This window comes from Rosa chinensis, chromosome 7 (assembly GCF_002994745.2).
Source record: "Rosa chinensis cultivar Old Blush chromosome 7, RchiOBHm-V2, whole genome shotgun sequence".
In the NCBI taxonomy this organism is placed as follows: Eukaryota; Viridiplantae; Streptophyta; class Magnoliopsida; order Rosales; family Rosaceae; genus Rosa; species Rosa chinensis.
In genome coordinates, this window is record NC_037094.1 from 5254051 (window position 1) to 5272755 (window position 18705).

The 18705-nt window shown below is 40.7% G+C and overlaps 2 protein-coding genes across 2 annotated transcripts; one reads left to right on the top strand and one right to left on the bottom strand.

Annotated features, from left to right (window-relative positions):
• Positions 1-1445: 1445 nt before the first annotated feature.
• LOC112179569 (protease Do-like 1, chloroplastic) lies at positions 1446-2692 on the top strand. Its single transcript, XM_024318029.2, has 2 exons — positions 1446-1646; positions 1751-2692. Exon 2 carries the CDS (start codon positions 1758-1760, stop codon positions 2502-2504), a length of 747 nt encoding a protein of 248 aa, XP_024173797.1. The 5' UTR covers positions 1446-1646; positions 1751-1757; the 3' UTR covers positions 2505-2692.
• A 13075-nt stretch (positions 2693-15767) lies between these two features.
• Positions 15768-17824, bottom strand: LOC112175163. Its single transcript, XM_024312826.2, has one exon. The coding sequence runs from the start codon at positions 17774-17776 to the stop codon at positions 15827-15829; it is 1950 nt and encodes a 649-aa protein (XP_024168594.1). The 5' UTR covers positions 17777-17824; the 3' UTR covers positions 15768-15826.
• Between the last annotated feature and the right edge of the window lie 881 nt (positions 17825-18705).

An 18705-nucleotide genomic window follows, 5' to 3' on the forward strand; every position in this document is an offset into this window, starting at 1 on the left:
ATCTTTATTTGGACGAAGAAATAAACAAATTAATATGACGAAAAGGTAGCAAGCTAGTTAATTTTGAAAACATAAAGATAGCAAATTGGTATAAATAATATTTAGAGTAGCAAATTGACTAAATGTGAAAATTTAGAATAACTAAACTTAATGTAGCAAATTGACACCAAGATGGATAATTGACATTTTCCTTTCTTTCGTTTCTACTGCTACTATTCAGTGCACTTTGGGACTCGCCGCGGCCGGAGCCCTGACCGTCCGTCCGCCGTCGCCACTCAATTTCGAAGACATGAAGCCTCACGCAGTCAGCCGCTCTCCTTCTTTCGGTCTCTGAAAGGTAAGTTGAATTCCGCCTCGCGTCTATTTGATTTTCAACGATCTGAGCTGATGTTTAAAATCTATGTCTGTGTATGTAGCTGCCGGAGCTCCGACCGTCCGCCGCCACTCAATTTCGAAGCAAAGTACCAACCCCTAGATCTTTGAGCTTCTCCCAATTCCAGCTAAAATTACCGAAAGTCGGAAACAGGTGCCTCTCAATCTCTCATGCTTAGCCTGGCAATCTTGAGAATGAATGTTTAGACTGGTTGTGGAATAATGAGTGGCTGTAGGACTACTAGAGCTGAAGATTTGGGTGATAGGTTTTTGGGAGCAAGACCATTTTTTCTGTAGACTCTGTTTTGGAATTTGATAACTGATGTGGGATCGATTTGAATTAGTGTTATCACTGAGTGTTCTGTTTCAGATTCTATATGTTATCATTGGCTTAGAATTGTCATGTTATTGGATATATAAATCTGTAGATACTTTTGTACGTTGCTGTAGAGGATGTGCTCAAGTTCTTTTTGCTATTGAAGGGTCAAGCTAGCTCTGTTTTCCTAGGAATATGAGTGAATTGAGCACCATAAAGTGCCAGTTATTTTGTCCAGTGCTTGAGCTGATATATGAAAATTCAGATTATGTTCTTAGTAGCTCACTAGATTGTAGTTTTCCTTTGCTCCTTTTGGGTCTGAACTCTGTTTTGGATAGTACATTTTGATACTTGCTGAGTGGTTAATAGATTGACATTTAATTCTGTCCCATTAGAGCAGCTATGAATTTGAATGCTTCTCTCTGTTAATTCTGTCCTTAACAGATCACATAATTGGTATGGAATGACGAAATGTGCTGCTGGTATATTAGTTTAAGTGCTGCACTTCGAAGTGACTGCTTGCTGCACTTGTTTTGCTGTTTCTTTTTTCTGTTTTGCTTTTTCAATCTGCATTCTGCATTCTGTCTTCTTTGCTGCTGCACCATATAAGGGAGATCAACTGAACATTTAATTGTTGCTGCACTTCAAATTTAGTTTGCTGCTGCAATCTGTCTTCATTCTGCATTCTGTTTTGTTTTGTTTACAGATAATCAGCTATTAAGCCTCAAGGTTTTGTGTATTTCTGATATTCATTGGAAGTCGGTTTGTTTTGGGAATTTGATATTGATGCTGCGAATGCTTGTTCTGATAATCATTGGAAGTCGGTAGCCAAACCCTTAAGGGTCTCTCTCTCTCTCTCTCTCTCGCTGGACTTGAACCCTAAAATTAAGCACCGTGCCACAGTCACCTCTTTTGTCTCTCTCCTCTCTCTCTACTGGTTGGTCGACAGCTCTGTGAGGTATGCCTTCTAGCCTTCTGCTTTTACTCCTAATCTATTTAATCTTCTTATGCGAGAAATGATTTTTTCACTTTTAGATTTTAAGTGGGTATTTGTCATCTCAGGTGTGAGATGGCCACCACTTTCGCGAGAGCACAAGATGTCCCTCCATTCTCTCCCCTTTTAGAAACAGAGAAACCACCCTTCTTCAAAAAGATGAGAAATTCAGTTGTCGTTACTTTTCAAGTTATTTCAAAAAAGAGGGTTGGTGTTGGTAGTCGGGCTCGGGCTGGTGAGGATGAAAATGACATCCGATATGGGTCAGGTTTTGTGTTTAGTAGTGAAGGTCATATTTTGACTTGGGGGGATAACATCAAAGGAAACAAGAGCTCAAAGATACAGGTTCAATTTTTTCAGCAAAATGAACCGATAGATGCCAGTGTTGTTTATAGCCATCCAACAAAAAATGTGGCTATTTTGAAGCCAAAAGATTGTCTCCACCGGCCGGTTGCTTACGCTGAATTAGCTGATAATGAAGCTGAAGTTGGTATGGAAGTGTATTGCATAGGACACCCTCTTGGGCTGACCTACAATATGCTTATAGGTCAAGTGGGTTTTCCTGGTGCTAGGCAGTATGGCGAGTTTGTGGAATTAGATAATAACAGAATTTTGAGGGGCAAAGCAGGATTGGATGACAAGCTGGCCCTAATTCAATTGAATAACATTCATGGCAGTGATGCTATAGAAGGGGCACCAGTTTTCGATGCAAGTGGGAGAGTCCTTGGAATGCTAGCTTTTTGTCTTACGCTGTTCGACTTTGCTATTCATCACAAGGAATTAAAGGCAGTCATTGGAGAATTCAAAGGCAACAAAGGATGATTGTGGATTATGAAGAGGAAGACTGCCACTAGAAGATTTAATGTAATTTGAATATTTGGACTGCAAACTAATATGTTATGTAATTTATTTGATTATCAACTCAGAGGTTATATGTATGACAGTAAGACTGATATTTATGATATTTAATTTAATTTGCTTATTATTCTGCCTTTGTTAACATCCATAAATGGACTGTTATTTACATATGCCTTTGCTCTGATCGCCGAATGAGGTAAGCACTAAAACTTATCTCAGCCACAAACAACCTTCATGTATTGACAGTATGTTGTGAGAAGGCTCTCTCATAACCAGAGGACTACTTGCACCAGAGACTCAATGTAATGAAATGTAAGTGTTTAAAAACCCACGTCTTCTTTAATTGCTCCTTTCCAATTGTCTTTTCTTTTCATGAGGTGGAATTTTATGAATTGCAGGTTATTTTGGTTGGAGGTTAGTACTATATGACGATTCAGGGAACTACCTTTCAAACCAATTTCCCAATCAAACATCTTTGTATTTCTAGCTTTTTAAATTTATTCTTTGTATTTCTGTATTTCAGTTTACAGTTTATTGCACATATTTGGGCTAGAATTCTCAGTAGTCTAGTACAACATTTATGTTATGCAAAGGGAACTTGCTAACTTCCTCTGATGCCTTTTCAGCATGTGGAGCAAAAATGGCAGGATCTACTACAGTTGCTTTGAAAACAAATTTGCACCTTGGATTCCATTGCTCCCAGGAGATAAAGATGTGATATGCACTTTGCACCACTGCGCTTGCCATTTCCAGCAAGTGAGTATCTAAGCAACCAATTGTTGAAAAATATGATGGATTTTAAATATTTTGTAGTTTTTAGCATATATGGAAACACCCCAATTGGGCCTATGCGAACAATATGCTTCACCATTTCTTGAACTTGTCACACATTGGATAGATAGGGTAGTGAAGGATCTTGTTGTGTTTTTGGCTCATTGATACAATCTGAAAATTAGGGTTCAGAATTCAAATCCTAGTCTAGAAAGGAAAGAGGTTTGCGCGCAGCTTTTCTATAAGTTCTAGGAAAGTTAGTCTTTCAAGTTCTATTAGGATTTGTATTAAAAGCTTAGTCTATTAGGGTTAGGAATCCTAAACCCATGTTGTATCAGCAGCCTCCATGCCCTATAAATAGGGGCTGCAGTCAGTTTTCTGGAATAAGAAGACAGAAAGTGCAGAAAACTGAGAGTCAAGGTGATAGAGAGATAAGAACTAGTCTGAGGGGTTTGAGGGATCTGCAATAAGTACTTGTAAACTCCTAAATTCTTCATAGTGCTAGTGAATCTCTCAAGAGAGATCACGAAGTGGACGTAGGCTAAAGTTTTGGCTGAACCACTCTAAAATCTGCTGTGTTGTTTCTGTTTTCAGTTCATCTATTTTCTGATTTTGCTTAAGTAAAACACAAAGATCCTAAAGGGGGCTTACACAATAAGTGGTATCAGAGCTTAGGCTCAAGGTGTTTTGCGATGGTGAACGGCAAAGTCATTGTCGAAGCAGGAGATGTGAAACCGTCCATTAAGCCCTTTAATGGCAAGGACAACTTCACGCTTTGGCAGAGGAAGATGAAGAACGTTCTGGTTCAGCAAGAAGTTGATGAGGCAATTGGAAGTAAGCCTGCAACAATGACTGAAGCAGATTATACAAAGAAGAATAAGAAAGCAAAGAGCTCAATTGAGTTGCATCTTGCTGATAATGTCTTGCTTCATATTGGTGAGAATATGACTGCAAAGGAAGCATGGGAGAAGCTTGAAAGCGTCTACAGGGGTAAAACTATCAGCAGCAAGTTACTCTTGAAGGAACAGCTCTTTGGCCTCAAGATGGAGGAAGGAGATGATCTTAATGATCACATATGCAATTTTCAGAATTGCATATCAAACTTGGAGAAGGTTGGAGCAAAGATGGATGACGAAGACACGGCTGTCATGTTACTTCATTCGCTTCCACCTTCATTCAAGCACTTCAAAACCACCATGATATTCAAAGATACTATCACACTTTCTAAAGTGTGTGAGAACCTGGAATCATATGTCAAAATGGACAAAAATGAAGAAAGTTCTCAAGCACGGGGACTTTATGTCAGAGGCAAGGAGCGAGGAAGGTCCAGGAATAGAGGTGGTGGATTTGAAGAAAGAGGCAGGTCAAAATCCAAGGGAAAAGGCAAAGAAAAGAAGAATGGTTGCTTCGAATGTGGTTCACTTGACCACTGGAAAAGGAATTGCAAACAATGGAAGGAGAGAAAAGCGCAGATGTTAGGCGAAAGTTCCAAGTCAGCCAATGTCGTTGCTGGAAATTATAGTGACGATGGAGAACTTCTCGCAGTAACAACCAGCTCCAACGCGCTTAAATATTGGACCTTGGATACAGCCTGCACATTTCATATGTGTGCACACAGAGATTGGTACGACACATATGAAGAGAGGAACACCGGGGAAGTGTTGATGGGAGATGATTCACCTTGTAGAATCATGGGAATCGGAACAGTAAAGATCAAGATGCATGATGGAATTGTCAGAACGCTGGGAAACGTCCGACATGTCCCAAAATTGAGCAGAAATCTGATTTCATTGAGCACTTTGGATAGGGCTGGATTTTGGTATAAATCTGAAAAAGGACAGCTCAAAGTAGGAAAGGGACAAATGGTCTACATGAGGAGTGTGATGCAACCAGATAACATGTATAAACTTACGGGTTCTACGGTGGTAGGTGGAGCTGCAGTTTGTACGGAGGAAGACAAGACTGAGCTTTGGCATAAACAGCTAGGGCACATGAGTCAGAGAGGGTTGCAAGAATTACACAAAAGGGATCAGCTGGAAGGTGTAATGAGCTGCAATCTTGAATTTTGCAAGTATTGCACACTCGGAAAGCAGACCAAGGTGACGTTCAATGTGGGCAGCAGTGAGAACAAATCCAAAGGAGTATTGGACTATATTCACACAGATGTTTGGGGGCCTACACCAACAAAATCAAAGGGTGGAGCCAAATACTTTGTCTCTTTCATAGATGATTTTTCAAGGAAGGTCTGGGTATACTTTATGAAAACTAAAGACCAAGTTTTCACTAAGTTCAAGGAGTGGAAAGCTGAAGTTGAAAACCAAACAGGCAGAAAAATTAAGTGTTTGAGAAGCGACAATGGAGGTGAATATAGAGATAATCAGTTCTTACAGCTGTGCAAGGATGCAGGCATCACAAGACACTTTACTGTTAAGAAGACTCCTCAACAAAACGGTGTTGCAGAAAGGATGAACAGAACTCTCATGGAGAGAGAAAGAAGCATGAGACTTCATGCGGGGTTGCCTGAAATTTTTTGGGCAGAAGCGGTTAATCATGCATGTTATTTGATTAATCGATCACCTTCTAGGGCTATTAATTTCAAGTGTGCAGAGGAGGTATGGTCTGGAAAGCCCGTTGATTATTCCAACTTGAGAGTGTTTGGTTGCAGTGCTTATGCACATATTCCCAGCGATGAAAGAACCAAACTGAAACCAAAGTCCCATGAGTGCTTGTTCATCGGCTTTGAAAAAGGGGTGAAAGGTTATAAGTTGTGGGATATAGTCAACGACAAAAAGGTGATCAGCAGGGATGTAATCTTTGATGAGAAGACTATGCCATTGAATGAGGAGGTTAATAGCAAGAAGGAGAAGATGGCTGTTGTTGAAGAAGAAGCAATCAAGATTTCATTAGCTAGACCATCGGATGAAGATTCCCAAGTTTAGGTGGAGCAAATTGAGCGAGTAGGGAATGATCAAGGAGCTATTGAAGAAACAGAGCAGCAACAACAGTCACCAGTTAGGGCTCAGGTGGAGCAATCCCCACAGAGGGGTCGAAATTCCCCTATCCCACAAGCACCTGAGACATTTAAAAGAAGCATAGCACTTGACAAACCTAAGAGGAATCCAAGAAAGATACAAAGGTTAGGATTCGAACCGGAAGAAGATGTGAGTCATGCTCTGAGTATAAGTCAAGGAGATCCAACTACTTATCAAGATGCCATAGAAAGCGAAGAACGGGCAGGTTGGATTGGTGCTATGATAGAAGAGATGGAATCTTTGCATAAGAATTCCGTGTGGGAGTTGGTTCCTAAACCCAAAGAAAGAAAACTTGTTGGCTGCAAGTGGGTGTTTAGGAAGAAAGAAGGAGTACATGATGCTGATGCCATAAAGTACAAAGCACGTTTGGTGGCAAAAGGGTATTCGCAGAAAGAGGGAGTGGATTATGACGAGATTTTCTCTCCGGTCGTCAAACACACTTCAATTCGGTTATTGTTGTCTATAGCAGCTCAGTATGATATGGAGATTGAGCAGATGGATGTGAAAACTGCGTTTCTTCATGGGGACCTCGAAGAAGACATTTATATGTCGCAGCCGGAGGGTTTTGTTGAAACAGGAAAAGAGGATCTGGTTTGTCAGTTAAGGAAGTCCCTATATGGACTTAAGCAATCACCAAGGCAGTGGTACAAGCGTTTCGACACATACATGCTGAAAATAGGCTACACAAGGTGTCTATATGACTGCTGCGTTTACTACCATGTATTCGAAGATGGGGAGATTATTCTACTACTTTTGTATGTAGATGACATGCTAATTGCATGCAAGGATATGTCGAAAATTGAAGAGCTTAAGAAGAAATTGGGAGCTGAATTCGACATGAAGGATCTAGGAGCTGCACAAAAGATCCTTGGAATTGAAATAAGGCGGGATAGAAAAGCTGGGAAAATTTGGCTGTCACAAGAAAAGTACATTCTGAGGGTACTTGAACGCTTCAACATGGATGGAGCTAAGGTTGTTTCTATCCCATTGGCTGCACATTATCAGTTAAGTGCAAAGCAAAGGCCATCAAGTCAAAAAGAGATTGATGCGATGAAGGATGTTCCATATGCTAGTGCAGTAGGGTGTCTCATGTATGCGATGATTTGCACAAGACCAGATTTAGCTCAAGCATTGAGCGTTGTCTCTAAGTACATGTCAAATCCGGGTAAGCCCCATTGGGAAACAGTGAAGTGGATTTTGAGGTATTTAAAAGGGACTAGGCAGCTTGGAATCATGTTTGAGAGGAAACAAGAAGTAGCATATGTGGCTGGTTTTGTGGATGCAGATTATGCAGGAGACTTAGATAAAAGGAGGTCCACAACAGGTTATGTTTTTACTTGTGGAGGAGGACCTGTGAGCTGGAAATCAACTCTTCAAACAGTCACAGCTCTATCTACTACTGAGGCAGAATATATGGCATTAACAGAAGCTTCAAAGGAAGCTATTTGGTTGAATGGGCTGGCAAGTGAATTTGGAATTCACCAAGAAGGCGTGGTAGTGAAGTGTGACAATCAAAGTGCCATTCACTTGGCAAAGAATCAAGTGTTTCATGCAAGGACGAAACACATTGATGTTCGCTATCACAGGATCAGAGATTGGGTAGAATCTGGAAATATTATTGTGGAGAAGGTTCACACAAATGACAATGCTGCAGATTGTCTTACCAAGCCCGTTGCTGTAGAGAAGTTCAAGCATTGCTTGAACTTGCTCAGTGTCACAACATGCTGAGTTGTGGTGGAGCACCTCCTCACTTGAGGTGCGTTGAGGCAAGAAGAGTCTTGCCAAGGTGAAGGTTCTTGAAGGTTTGTTCGGGATTACTTCAAGAAGTTCAAGACATCCTGAAGGTTGCAGCAATTGTTTTGGTATCAACTCACCAAGGTGGAGATTGTTGTGTTTTTGGCTCATTGATACAATCTGAAAATTAGGGTTCAGAATTCAAATCCTAGTCTAGAAAGGAAAGAGGTTTGCGCGCAGCTTTTCTATAAGTTCTAGGAAAGTTAGTCTTTCAAGTTCTATTAGGATTTGTATTAAAAGCTTAGTCTATTAGGGTTAGGAATCCTAAACCCATGTTGTATCAGCAGCCTCCATGCCCTATAAATAGGGGCTGCAGTCAGTTTTCTGGAATAAGAAGACAGAAAGTGCAGAAAACTGAGAGTCAAGGTGATAGAGAGATAAGAACTAGTCTGAGGGGTTTGAGGGATCTGCAATAAGTACTTGTAAACTCCTAAATTCTTCATAGTGCTAGTGAATCTCTCAAGAGAGATCACGAAGTGGACGTAGGCTAAAGTTTTGGCTGAACCACTCTAAAATCTGCTGTGTTGTTTCTGTTTTCAGTTCATCTATTTTCTGATTTTGCTTAAGTAAAACACAAAGATCCTAAAGGGGGCTTACACAATAGATCTTCCTCTTAAAAAAATAAAAAAAATAAAAAAATTGACTTGAGTGGGTAGTGCATTTGATACTACCTACCTTCAGTAAGTTCCTTTCTCTAGAAGTAATCTTAGATCCCAAATACAGTTCCAAACCTTCTCAGGAACTTGGCACGATAAATAGACCAAGTGACCTGTTCCTTTAAGGGAACATTCCCCTCCTTAGAAGTAGGGCATTAGCCTATCTTCTGGATCTCGATTGTCAACAAGAGTTCCTTCTATGTATCAGATTGCAATCGTCTGGATATAGTAAATTGTTGATGGGTCAGGTAACATGAAAAGGGTGGGCAATGTATTAGAGGATATCCAGCTTCCAACATTGAATTTCATCTCCAAGTCAGACCTTGTTGTAGGAAAATTAGTCCTATACTGCTCCACAGGGTAGGCTCAGCCTATTCATTTCCAGGTTTGGTAGTTGCTGGAACATTTAGGACAGTGCTTAACTGAGACAATAGATCTGTAGGGGTGTTGGGAGAGCAATATAGACTACATATATCGAGGTTGACTAGCTGAACTGATGCACTGTAAATTACAATTGCAATTAGTGATCGTGATCATCTCCTCCAAATCTTGCTGTGTAATCCTTAGGATTATGAGAGTTGTCTCCAAAGAAAGATGTGAAACTTGGGGGCAAGACCTTAAGTAGAAGCCATGAAGGCTACCCCCATCACAAGACTGTTGGATTAAGGATGAGAAGACTTCTGTGCTGAATAAGGGGAGTCACCTTGTCTTAATCCTCTTGAAAAATTAAAAAATGAGAGGCAAAAGGAACTTTTCTATGCTCAGCTCTTGAAGAAAAGACGAGTGGTTGAGAAACCAAAGCCACCTCACACTTGCTGCTGCTATGTAGTATAGTAAATCCTAAGGGGCCTGATTAGAGTCAGACTTACAAAAACTGAGGAAGATAGAGAAAAATTGGCCACACAAGAGAACAGAATCAGACACATGGCAACAATTGGGACAGATATAGGCCTAGTGGTGCTCTTTCTCGAAGTCATCCTGGAGCTCTGGTACTGATTGCGCTACCAGCTCCTTGAATAGCCTGTGATGTTCTAGGATTTGGTGCCTGTCATCATGATGCCCGTAGTCTAGAACCAAATTTTAAATGGCTGTTTTGTATGTTGGTTATTTTAAGCTGTGTTTCAAGAAAATTATATTTCCATAAGCTACGAAACTCCCACTTGTAGTCAGGTTCTCGTAAAATTGAATTGTCAGATATATCATCATTGAGGTTCCGAAGCCAATTTGAAGAGTGGTTATCTGCTGTCTCTTGTGGATATTGATGCATTTGAGTAGGTCAAGAATGTGTGTTCTGAAGTTTTGCAAGTTTGCCTCCTTTCTTTATTTCTCTAAATTGTTTAGTAACAAATGGCAAAGCTAGTAAATATTTTCATGTTATTGGCAATTTGTAGTTGCTTGAATTTGTCAGCTGGAGATACTTTGAAATAATTGAGTTTAACCACTTCTTACTTGCCGGTGCAAATGTATTGATGGATGGTACAATTTTAGGAACCCAGAGGATCAATTCGGAGATGTTCAAATTTGTTTTATTATTTCTATAATTCTATATATCCATGGCATTCGCCACTCGCATTAGCTGAAGAAGTAAGTTTGAAAGGTGCTCTTGGTACTTCTTGCTAGTAGTCAGGTTATTGTATGTTGTGCAATGATTTGGCTTGTGATAGGTTTTCTAAGATAATCTCATTTGCTTGCACTAAATACAATACAAATTAACTTGAAAAAAGCTGTGCTCATTAATTTGCTTATTTATTGTGCTGGTTTCCTCCTTCCCTAGCAGGAAAAAGAGCAGAGGTTGTTTCAGAAGTGCAAAAGGAACTTCCAACAACTCCAGAACTGTTGAAAGCTAGGCCAATTAAATCAGGACGGTATGCGCAGCAGGAGGCTCAACGTACTGCACAAAGGTTGCTGCCCTTCTAAAGGTTTAGACATGGTTTTTGCTCCTTTTTCATATTTTGGAAGTGTATGTGATCTAGTCATCTAGTGTGGCCAATTTCTTGAACAATCCTAATGGCATTGGTTATACTAGCACCAGCACCACACAATGTGGAGATAGATGTAATTTCCGTGGCTTCAGTTCATAACTAATAGATAGAGATATGTTCAACCGTGACTATTGAATGACTCCAGTGAAATGTTTCAAGTTATAACTAAAGATTAACATAAATAAGTTTAAATTGTCTTATTAGTTTTACTAACTATGTGTGTGGAGTTTCCTTTAATGGCATATGAAAATTACTTTTATGATTTTATTAGGTGTAAAATTGTAGGAGAGGGAGAGAAAACTGCTGCTCATGAACCTGTAAAGCAGTGTTCAAAATAGAAAGATACTCCTGCAGTTGCTTCTTTAGTGGTTTCTTCCGACAAGAAGGTGGGAGTGATAGGGCAGCAGATGGGAGGAATGATGTTATTCCTCCTCTTTGCAGTGATAATAAGAGTCGAGTGAAGGTATTAGTTGTAAATCAAACTGAAGCTATAGATAGAGTTGAAACAATTCAGCATCTGCCCCCTTATGAATTATGAACAAGGAACTAAGCATCTGGCATCTGCAATCTATTAGGTGTTCATGATTGAAACTGAAGTTTGTGCTTGTTTGATCAGGCTTTCAATTCAAATGCTAAGAATGTCAATTAGTATTTCAAAACATTAATATTGAATAGGGTGAGGCCATTGCCACCCTGTCATCTTACTCAGTTCAACCCACCCCACATCTTGTGAGTATTTCCTTGTTGCCCTTGTGTACAAAGCAATCAAACAAAAAGAAAAATAGAACAAACCAAATGATAAGTATGTACAACACCAGAACTACAGCAGCCATAGCCAGCACACGCACGTACTTTGTGGCCTGTGGTGGAGGATGTAATCAACTCCTTGGGCTAGGAGGAGTCGTCGAGGCACATGCTAAAGATGGCCTATGAATGACTGCGTTGAATCCATTTTCTATCGCCTATAGTTTTGTCCAAAAGCTCTAAAAAGAACTTGATGCTGTCATTGTTAATTTCATCCACTATGCCTACAATGACTCAACAAAAGCAACACCATAGGTGAATTTGAAAATTTAATCGAATATGACTCTCGGATAAGGTCTATGGATCTTGAATTCTTGATCATCACATGGTACAATTATTCTCATTGCTGCAAGTTTAAGTTATATAATCTTCCGGTCTTCCCATTCATGTAGTTTTACATAATTAATATTGATTGTCATAACCCTATTGAAAATTAGTACTTCACTCATGATATCAGTGTGATTTAAACTCATACTCTCTACTATGTTAGTTAAGTTAGCTAACCAATAGGTCATGACTCATTGACAAATATTAGTTTCGTTTGTATTACTATTAATAGATGAAAATAGTAAAAACTGGGATTGTTAAGTAGTCTATACTTAAATTATTGTAAATATGTCACCAAGTTGGCACATCCATATAAACGCACATATACACCAAAGTGTTGCGTATATGCTTAGAAAATAACTAGTATCTCAAATCTTCTATACCCAGTTAAAAGAATAATAGACAGATTTCATGAGATTTGATTTGGTATCGAACAACGCACATGGATCTCATCATTCTAATGTGGAAGAAAGCATGAAAACATTAGAAAGAACACTTTCAGTGGGGAATATATGTAACCATGTAATACAGATCCAGGTTAAACCCCAAATTAGATGAAAAGGTACAAAGGTGGGAACAGAACCTGCAATATATGCTGATTGATATTTGAAAATGCAATATGTTATATGAAATTCACAAGAGAACTTGCAATATATGACAATATGATGATTTACATTCAGAAGTTTAGAATTTTCCTAAAGAAGATTTTGTCTGTTTCCAATAATAGTTTCCAGGCACATGACGTACATTGAATGGTCCTAAAGTGCCTGCCCTTTTCTTTTTTATCTCTCTTCAATTTCTGACTGGAACTGGAAACTATCAGTAGTCCTGCAAAATTCACAATGAAATTTTTTTTTTTTTTTTTTTTTTAGCAAACCTCGTCAAGGCGAGGTAAAAATATTATAAGAAAAAGAACATCTAGTACATCAAGACGGTGCAAGGGGAAGACAACAAACTTGCCCCTCAAATTCAAGACATGCCTCTTGAAGAACAACTAAAGCACTACAAACTAGCTAAAACGAAAATTAGGAAGACCTAAACGGTCTCGGGCACAAAAAGAAAGTGCAAATTGAGGAATAGAATCCCACCAAATCATCTCAGACAAAGCATCACCAAAATTAGCTAAAGCATCAGCAACTTGATTACCCTCTCTATAAATGTGTGAAGAACGAAAGTGCATATGAGAAATCCAATGAAGACAGTTACCCCACTCCACTCGAAGTTGCCAAGGCACCATATGAGGAGAGCGAAGGAATGTGAGAACAAGAGATGAATCAACTTCTAGCCAAACATGCTTCCAGTCCCAAACCCAAGCCAACTCAATAGCTTTGATTACCGCCATTACTTCAGCTGCAACAGAGCTTGGGATATCTAAACTGGAGGAGAAAGCACCAAGAACCTCACCCTTGTAGTCACGAAAAACTCCACCATAACCCGCACTCGGTGAGTTCATTTTCCATGCTCCATCCGTATTAATTTTAACCCAACCAATTAAAGGAGGATGCCAATTTACCTCTATGATACGGGGAGCAGGACGAGGTTTACAAGGAACCCCAAAGCGCTTAACTACAGAAAGATCTTGAATAGAGTTGAACATGCATCCAGTGGCTATGCGGCCGGAAGTATTTACATAACCTGAGATCATCCTACAAGCATGCATAGTATTGGGCACAATACCGTCAAACTTACACCTATTTCTTGTTCGCCAAATGAACCACAGGGTTGAGCAAAAACAAGCTATCCATAACTCCTTTAGTTGAGGGCTGCGACCAACTCTATGGCCCTTAAACAACAGCTCCAATAATGTGCCCGGAAGACCACCCAATTCAAATCTGCCCATCATGCAAGTCCATAGTGTCGCAGCAAAAGGACAATTAAGAAATATGTGCTCTAATGACTCACCCTGTTTCCTACAAAGCAAGCAAATTGAACCAAGAGAGACTCCACGTTTTTGCAAAAAATCATCACAAATGACCCGGCCTCGTAATACTTTCCAGACCAAAAGAGACATACGTGGAGGAACATACTTGCACCAAATTAATTTACACCACTCAATTGAAGCAAGTTTAGGCCTTATGAAGGTAAAGGCTTCTTTAGTACTAAGCGTACCTGATGAAGAAGGCATCCAAACTAAAGTATCTACTGCATGAGCATCCCTTGATATAGGAATATGTTGCTGCAAAAAATCACATAAGCCTGGGAGGTGGAGTTGAAGCAAATGTGGAAAGTTCCAAGCTCCATCTTCAATATACTCGGCAACAGTACCATTAAGATGATTGACGCTTCCAGCATGCAATCCAATTAAATCAACTAATGGTTTGCCAACAAAATTATCTCTCCAAAAATTAATATTTGAACCATCCCCAATTAGCCACCTGCTATTCTCAATTATGCTTGGCCAAAAGCGCCTCAACCCAGGCCAAATAGAAGAAATAGCATAGGAGCTCCGCAACCTCCCATCACGCCAAAACCGAGCACGAAGAAGAGTACAACCGTCAGAGGTAGAAGTAAAAATATCCCATGCTTTTTTGAGAAGAAAAGAGCGATTTAAAGCCACCAATTGCTTAAGACCCAAACCACCTTCTTCCACTGGATAACAACAATTCTTCCAAGCAATTAAGGGAACTCCACGTGAATCAATGGAACCTGACCATAAGAAATTTCGGCACCAAACTTCCAGCCGTCTAAGTAAAGTAATTGGCCATTCATAAACCTGAAAGCTGTAAGTCAGCATGCTATAAATCACAGACTTGATTAATTGTAAACGGCCGGCCATTGAAAGAAGAGAACCCATCCAACTAGAAAACCGAAGGCGAATCTTGTCAACAATTACTTGAAAATGAGATGTGCGAGGTTTACCACGAAATATAGGCACACCCAAATAGTGGTAAATTCGAATATATAAACTCTGAAAACAGCAGCATGAACCATGCACTACAAGCAAAGCCTTTTTGCACTTCTCTAGCCTCTGCCTTTAGCACAAATGAAACTCCTCAAAAGAGAGCAGCATTGTGATATCTAATGACAGCACCAATACCAATCCCGTACCCCATCTACATCGAATTTGCCCAAGACCAGCCTCGGAAGGGAACTCGAAAATCCCTCATCAAAGTACGAAACTAAGCCTGAAGGTTATACACCTCTACAATGATGATTACATATTTACATGTCAAAATAAACTCTGTGTTTCTGTTTCCAATACTCCAGCACAAAGATAGTTTTGGTTGGAAGATAAGTATATTTTCCATCTGCACAACCTGATAAGAACTAAGTCAACTTGAGAAATTCCAGAAAGCTTGCACCATTTTCATCATCTGCTTTTTTGTCCTTCAAATCAATCATTCTCAAGCATTAAAAGAAATATGTCATATCACACGAACGCAAGTCAATACTATACTGGAGATCAAGTTCTTTTGCTTCGGTATATGCATCCCTTTGAAGTTCATATGAACTTGCCCATCTACAAAAACAAATTGCCCGCGTGCGTGGACTTAAACTACATCATGATTCATTATATATTGTTTAAGAAATGTCAAGGGGTAACTCGGAGTTCTTAATTGGTATGATGGGGCTGCTTAGAAGTGTTCTGTTTCTGAATACACAAGTTTAAAGTTGCACATCCACATAAAGTTTATTTTCCCCTAGTAAGTAGTAACTGCCAAATAAGATTTGACCCAGAGTCCAACTTACTTACTCCCAAAGAACCCACGGCCCACCCCCCCCCCCCCCCCCCCCCCCCCCCCCCCCCTTAATTCAGTACCACATAACACCTAAATCAAAATAATTATCATGTTAATTATTTACATAATAGAAATGGAGCAAAAACATATGATTTTATTTCAATTCACTTGCTTTACACAATGCAAAAAACTTCAAAGTCTAGCATTATTGCCAACTCATATTTACAGGAGGATGTCAAACTAATCAACCAACACCAGCCTTTGATACTCCTCGCCGGAGATGGCAGCTTCCATGACAATATCCGGCTGAATTTGCTCAATATCATCATTCAAGAACATCTTGAGGGCATTCTTGGAGAAGCCACTCAACAGAGCCACCCCTGGTGTTGTTGCAGTCACCGGTGTAGACCCTGAGTCCCTGAGATTCCAAAACACGATCTGAGGCACCGCATCACCATACCCATTTTCCTTATACTTTCTCTGTATCACCTCATAATCGGTCTCCCAGCTCTGGGGCTCATTATCCTCCCTTCCATAATACCCATATCCATATCCCCTATGCCCCGAAGCCTCATCAAACTCCATGTCGCTGAACACAAACACCCTCTTTATCATCTGCTCCGGCTTCAACTTCCCCTTCACAGCCACTTGGAGAATCAGATCAAACACCTTTTGTAAATCAGTGTTCATCCCCCATTCCATCCTCCTCACAAACTCGCACTTGGAGCTAAGATCGTCGCCTTGAATCAAATGCAACTGAGGGTTCTGACTGAAAGTGATCACCTTTCCTTTCCATGGCTCTTCACTCAATTCCGACACCAACAGCCCCAAAGCCACACACACCTCCATAGGAGTCCCTTCCATGCTTCCGGACACGTCACACACAGCCATGCAATTCCTCAACTTGCCAAGCTCCACCAGGTCCTCCACCATTCTCTTCCACTGAAGCTCACCCACTTCCCCACCATCCTCATCGTTCAGAGAGGCTATGATCTCATGTGGAAGCAGAGCACCAGCGGCAATAGTGGCCTTCCCGGCTTTCACATCCTCCAAATACTTCTTAAACCTCTCTTCATCGTGCTTCAAGAACTTCCCCTTGTAAAGCTTCATGGCCACTGAGGCCACTCTCTTGTAGGGAATCTCCCCCCACTTGTTGGCACCCATATAAACCTCCGGCAGCTGCAACACCTTCCTCAATGGCACCAACACCTCCTTCCTCAGCCGGTCTCGGACTCTGTAAGCATAATGTGCATCCTCAACTCCTTCATATTCCGGATACAATTCTCGGGTGAAAATCTTCCTCGCAATGCTTTCGCAGAGCAATGTGGCTCGATCAAACGAAGAATCAAGCGAAGGACACCACTTTGCCGCCAGGCCTATCGTGTTAGTATTGTTGTTCTTGAGACTCTCCATATCATATTTCAAGCAGTCAGCGAAAAGATCCGAAACCCTGTCATGCAAGAATCTGTAATCCGGGTCACGCTGGTACCTTGCAACCGCCTTCTTAGCCATCGCAATCTTCTTCTCCAGCCTCGCTGCACTCACTTTCTCCTTCTCCAATCTCCGCTTCTCTGCCGCCATCTTTTCCCTTACATCCTTAGGCAACTTCTGCCGGCTGACAGCTTTGGGCTTGCCGACCTGCTTTGATTTATTCAATTTAGCACAACCGCCACGTCTGACCCTCCGGCGTCCAATACTAACTCGGCCAACCAGCCTCCGAATAGTCCGTTTTCGGCACTGCCAATCCATCTTTTGCTTCTCCCTCACGTCCTGGCCTTCTAGAAGGCGGTACAGAATCTCCGGCAAATCCTTGAAGTAACCGAATTCAGCCAAAGACGCAGCGTTGCACGCTAGGGTTTTGGGGTGATTCTTGTGGAGCCAAAGCGCCGCCGTGTAGAACCCTTCTTTATCGGACTTCCCCGTGCCACGTACGCCTCTCAGGTTGCAGATGAGCTTTAGGGTGGTCAGGGGATTGTAGGCCCAGGCGAGAGGGAGCTGTTTGTTGAGATAGGATGCCGGAGTATCCGGTACGACTTGGAAGAAGAGATCAAGGCAGGGGCTGCCGGAGGTCAAGAAGGTTGGGGAACAATTCTCGGTCAAGCCCATCGGGGGTCTTGCGCCGGAGTCGGGTTGGGCCGGTGGGACGGGATTGGTGACCTGTGGAGGGCCAAGAAGACTAGGAGGAGCCATTGGCAGATTGTGATTTGGTTTGAGATTTTTGGGGTGTTAGGGTTTTGCAGTGAATTCGGGGTTTAGGGTGGAATAGAGAGACGCCTGACCTGATATGCCCTTTTTATAGGATCTCATTAGTCATTACTTGAGCACCACGGTTTGTTCTCATTAATTTGTCACTACAATTATGACCGACTACTAGGGAAGTCTTGTAACAGACTTGGGTGAATTTCCGGTGTAATATGTTTAAGTAATTAAATTACGTAAATTCACACGAGGCATAGCCACTTCTTTCTTTCTACAAATTTTTCTTCATTAAAGGTCTAAGGAAAAAAAAAAAAAGTTGTTAAATATTATGGCTAATCTTTCAGACCAAGTTGAAAATTAAGACTTTGCCTATTTACAAATAAAATCCTCATGAGAAGCGATTCTTCTACTATCAGGCGGTTATACCAATAGATTAGTCGACCGTTCAATAGAATATGAAGATGACTGTATGTTTAAGTGTATATGTTTATAAGAAATTAAGTATAGTTCAGATTTTTCGCAAGCAACATCTATATCGATCAATTTTATGTTTTTGAATTGTGTTCTTCAAACCTCACTGTGAATAACATTGACAAGCCAGACAATAAGGTTTGAAACCAACTCTATGGACAAACAAAATTTGGTAATGAGCAAGTTTCAGAAGTATGAGTTCATGCTCCATTTTCTGGTCATTACAAAGACGAAGTGGCTCTCTTTTTTATTGCTTGCTTGTATACTGAGCGACTTTGATCTTGTAAAATCCACCAAAGCACTAAGAAGCCGTGGTGGAGCCTGCTCAAATTCATCAGTCAGAAACTTGACCACGATTGCATTCCTGCCCTATTTCTCTCTCTCAAGCCACTAGACAAAACATGAGATCATGAGATGCTTCAAGAAAATTCATTATCTTCACTGAAGGG

What these genes read in the sequence shown, in the direction of transcription:
- LOC112179569 (XM_024318029.2), top strand. Translation starts at nt 1,758, where the DNA reads ATGGCCACCACTTTCGCGAGAGCACAAGATGTCCCTCCATTCTCTCCC.
- LOC112175163 (XM_024312826.2), bottom strand. Translation starts at nt 17,776, where the DNA reads ATGGCTCCTCCTAGTCTTCTTGGCCCTCCACAGGTCACCAATCCCGTC.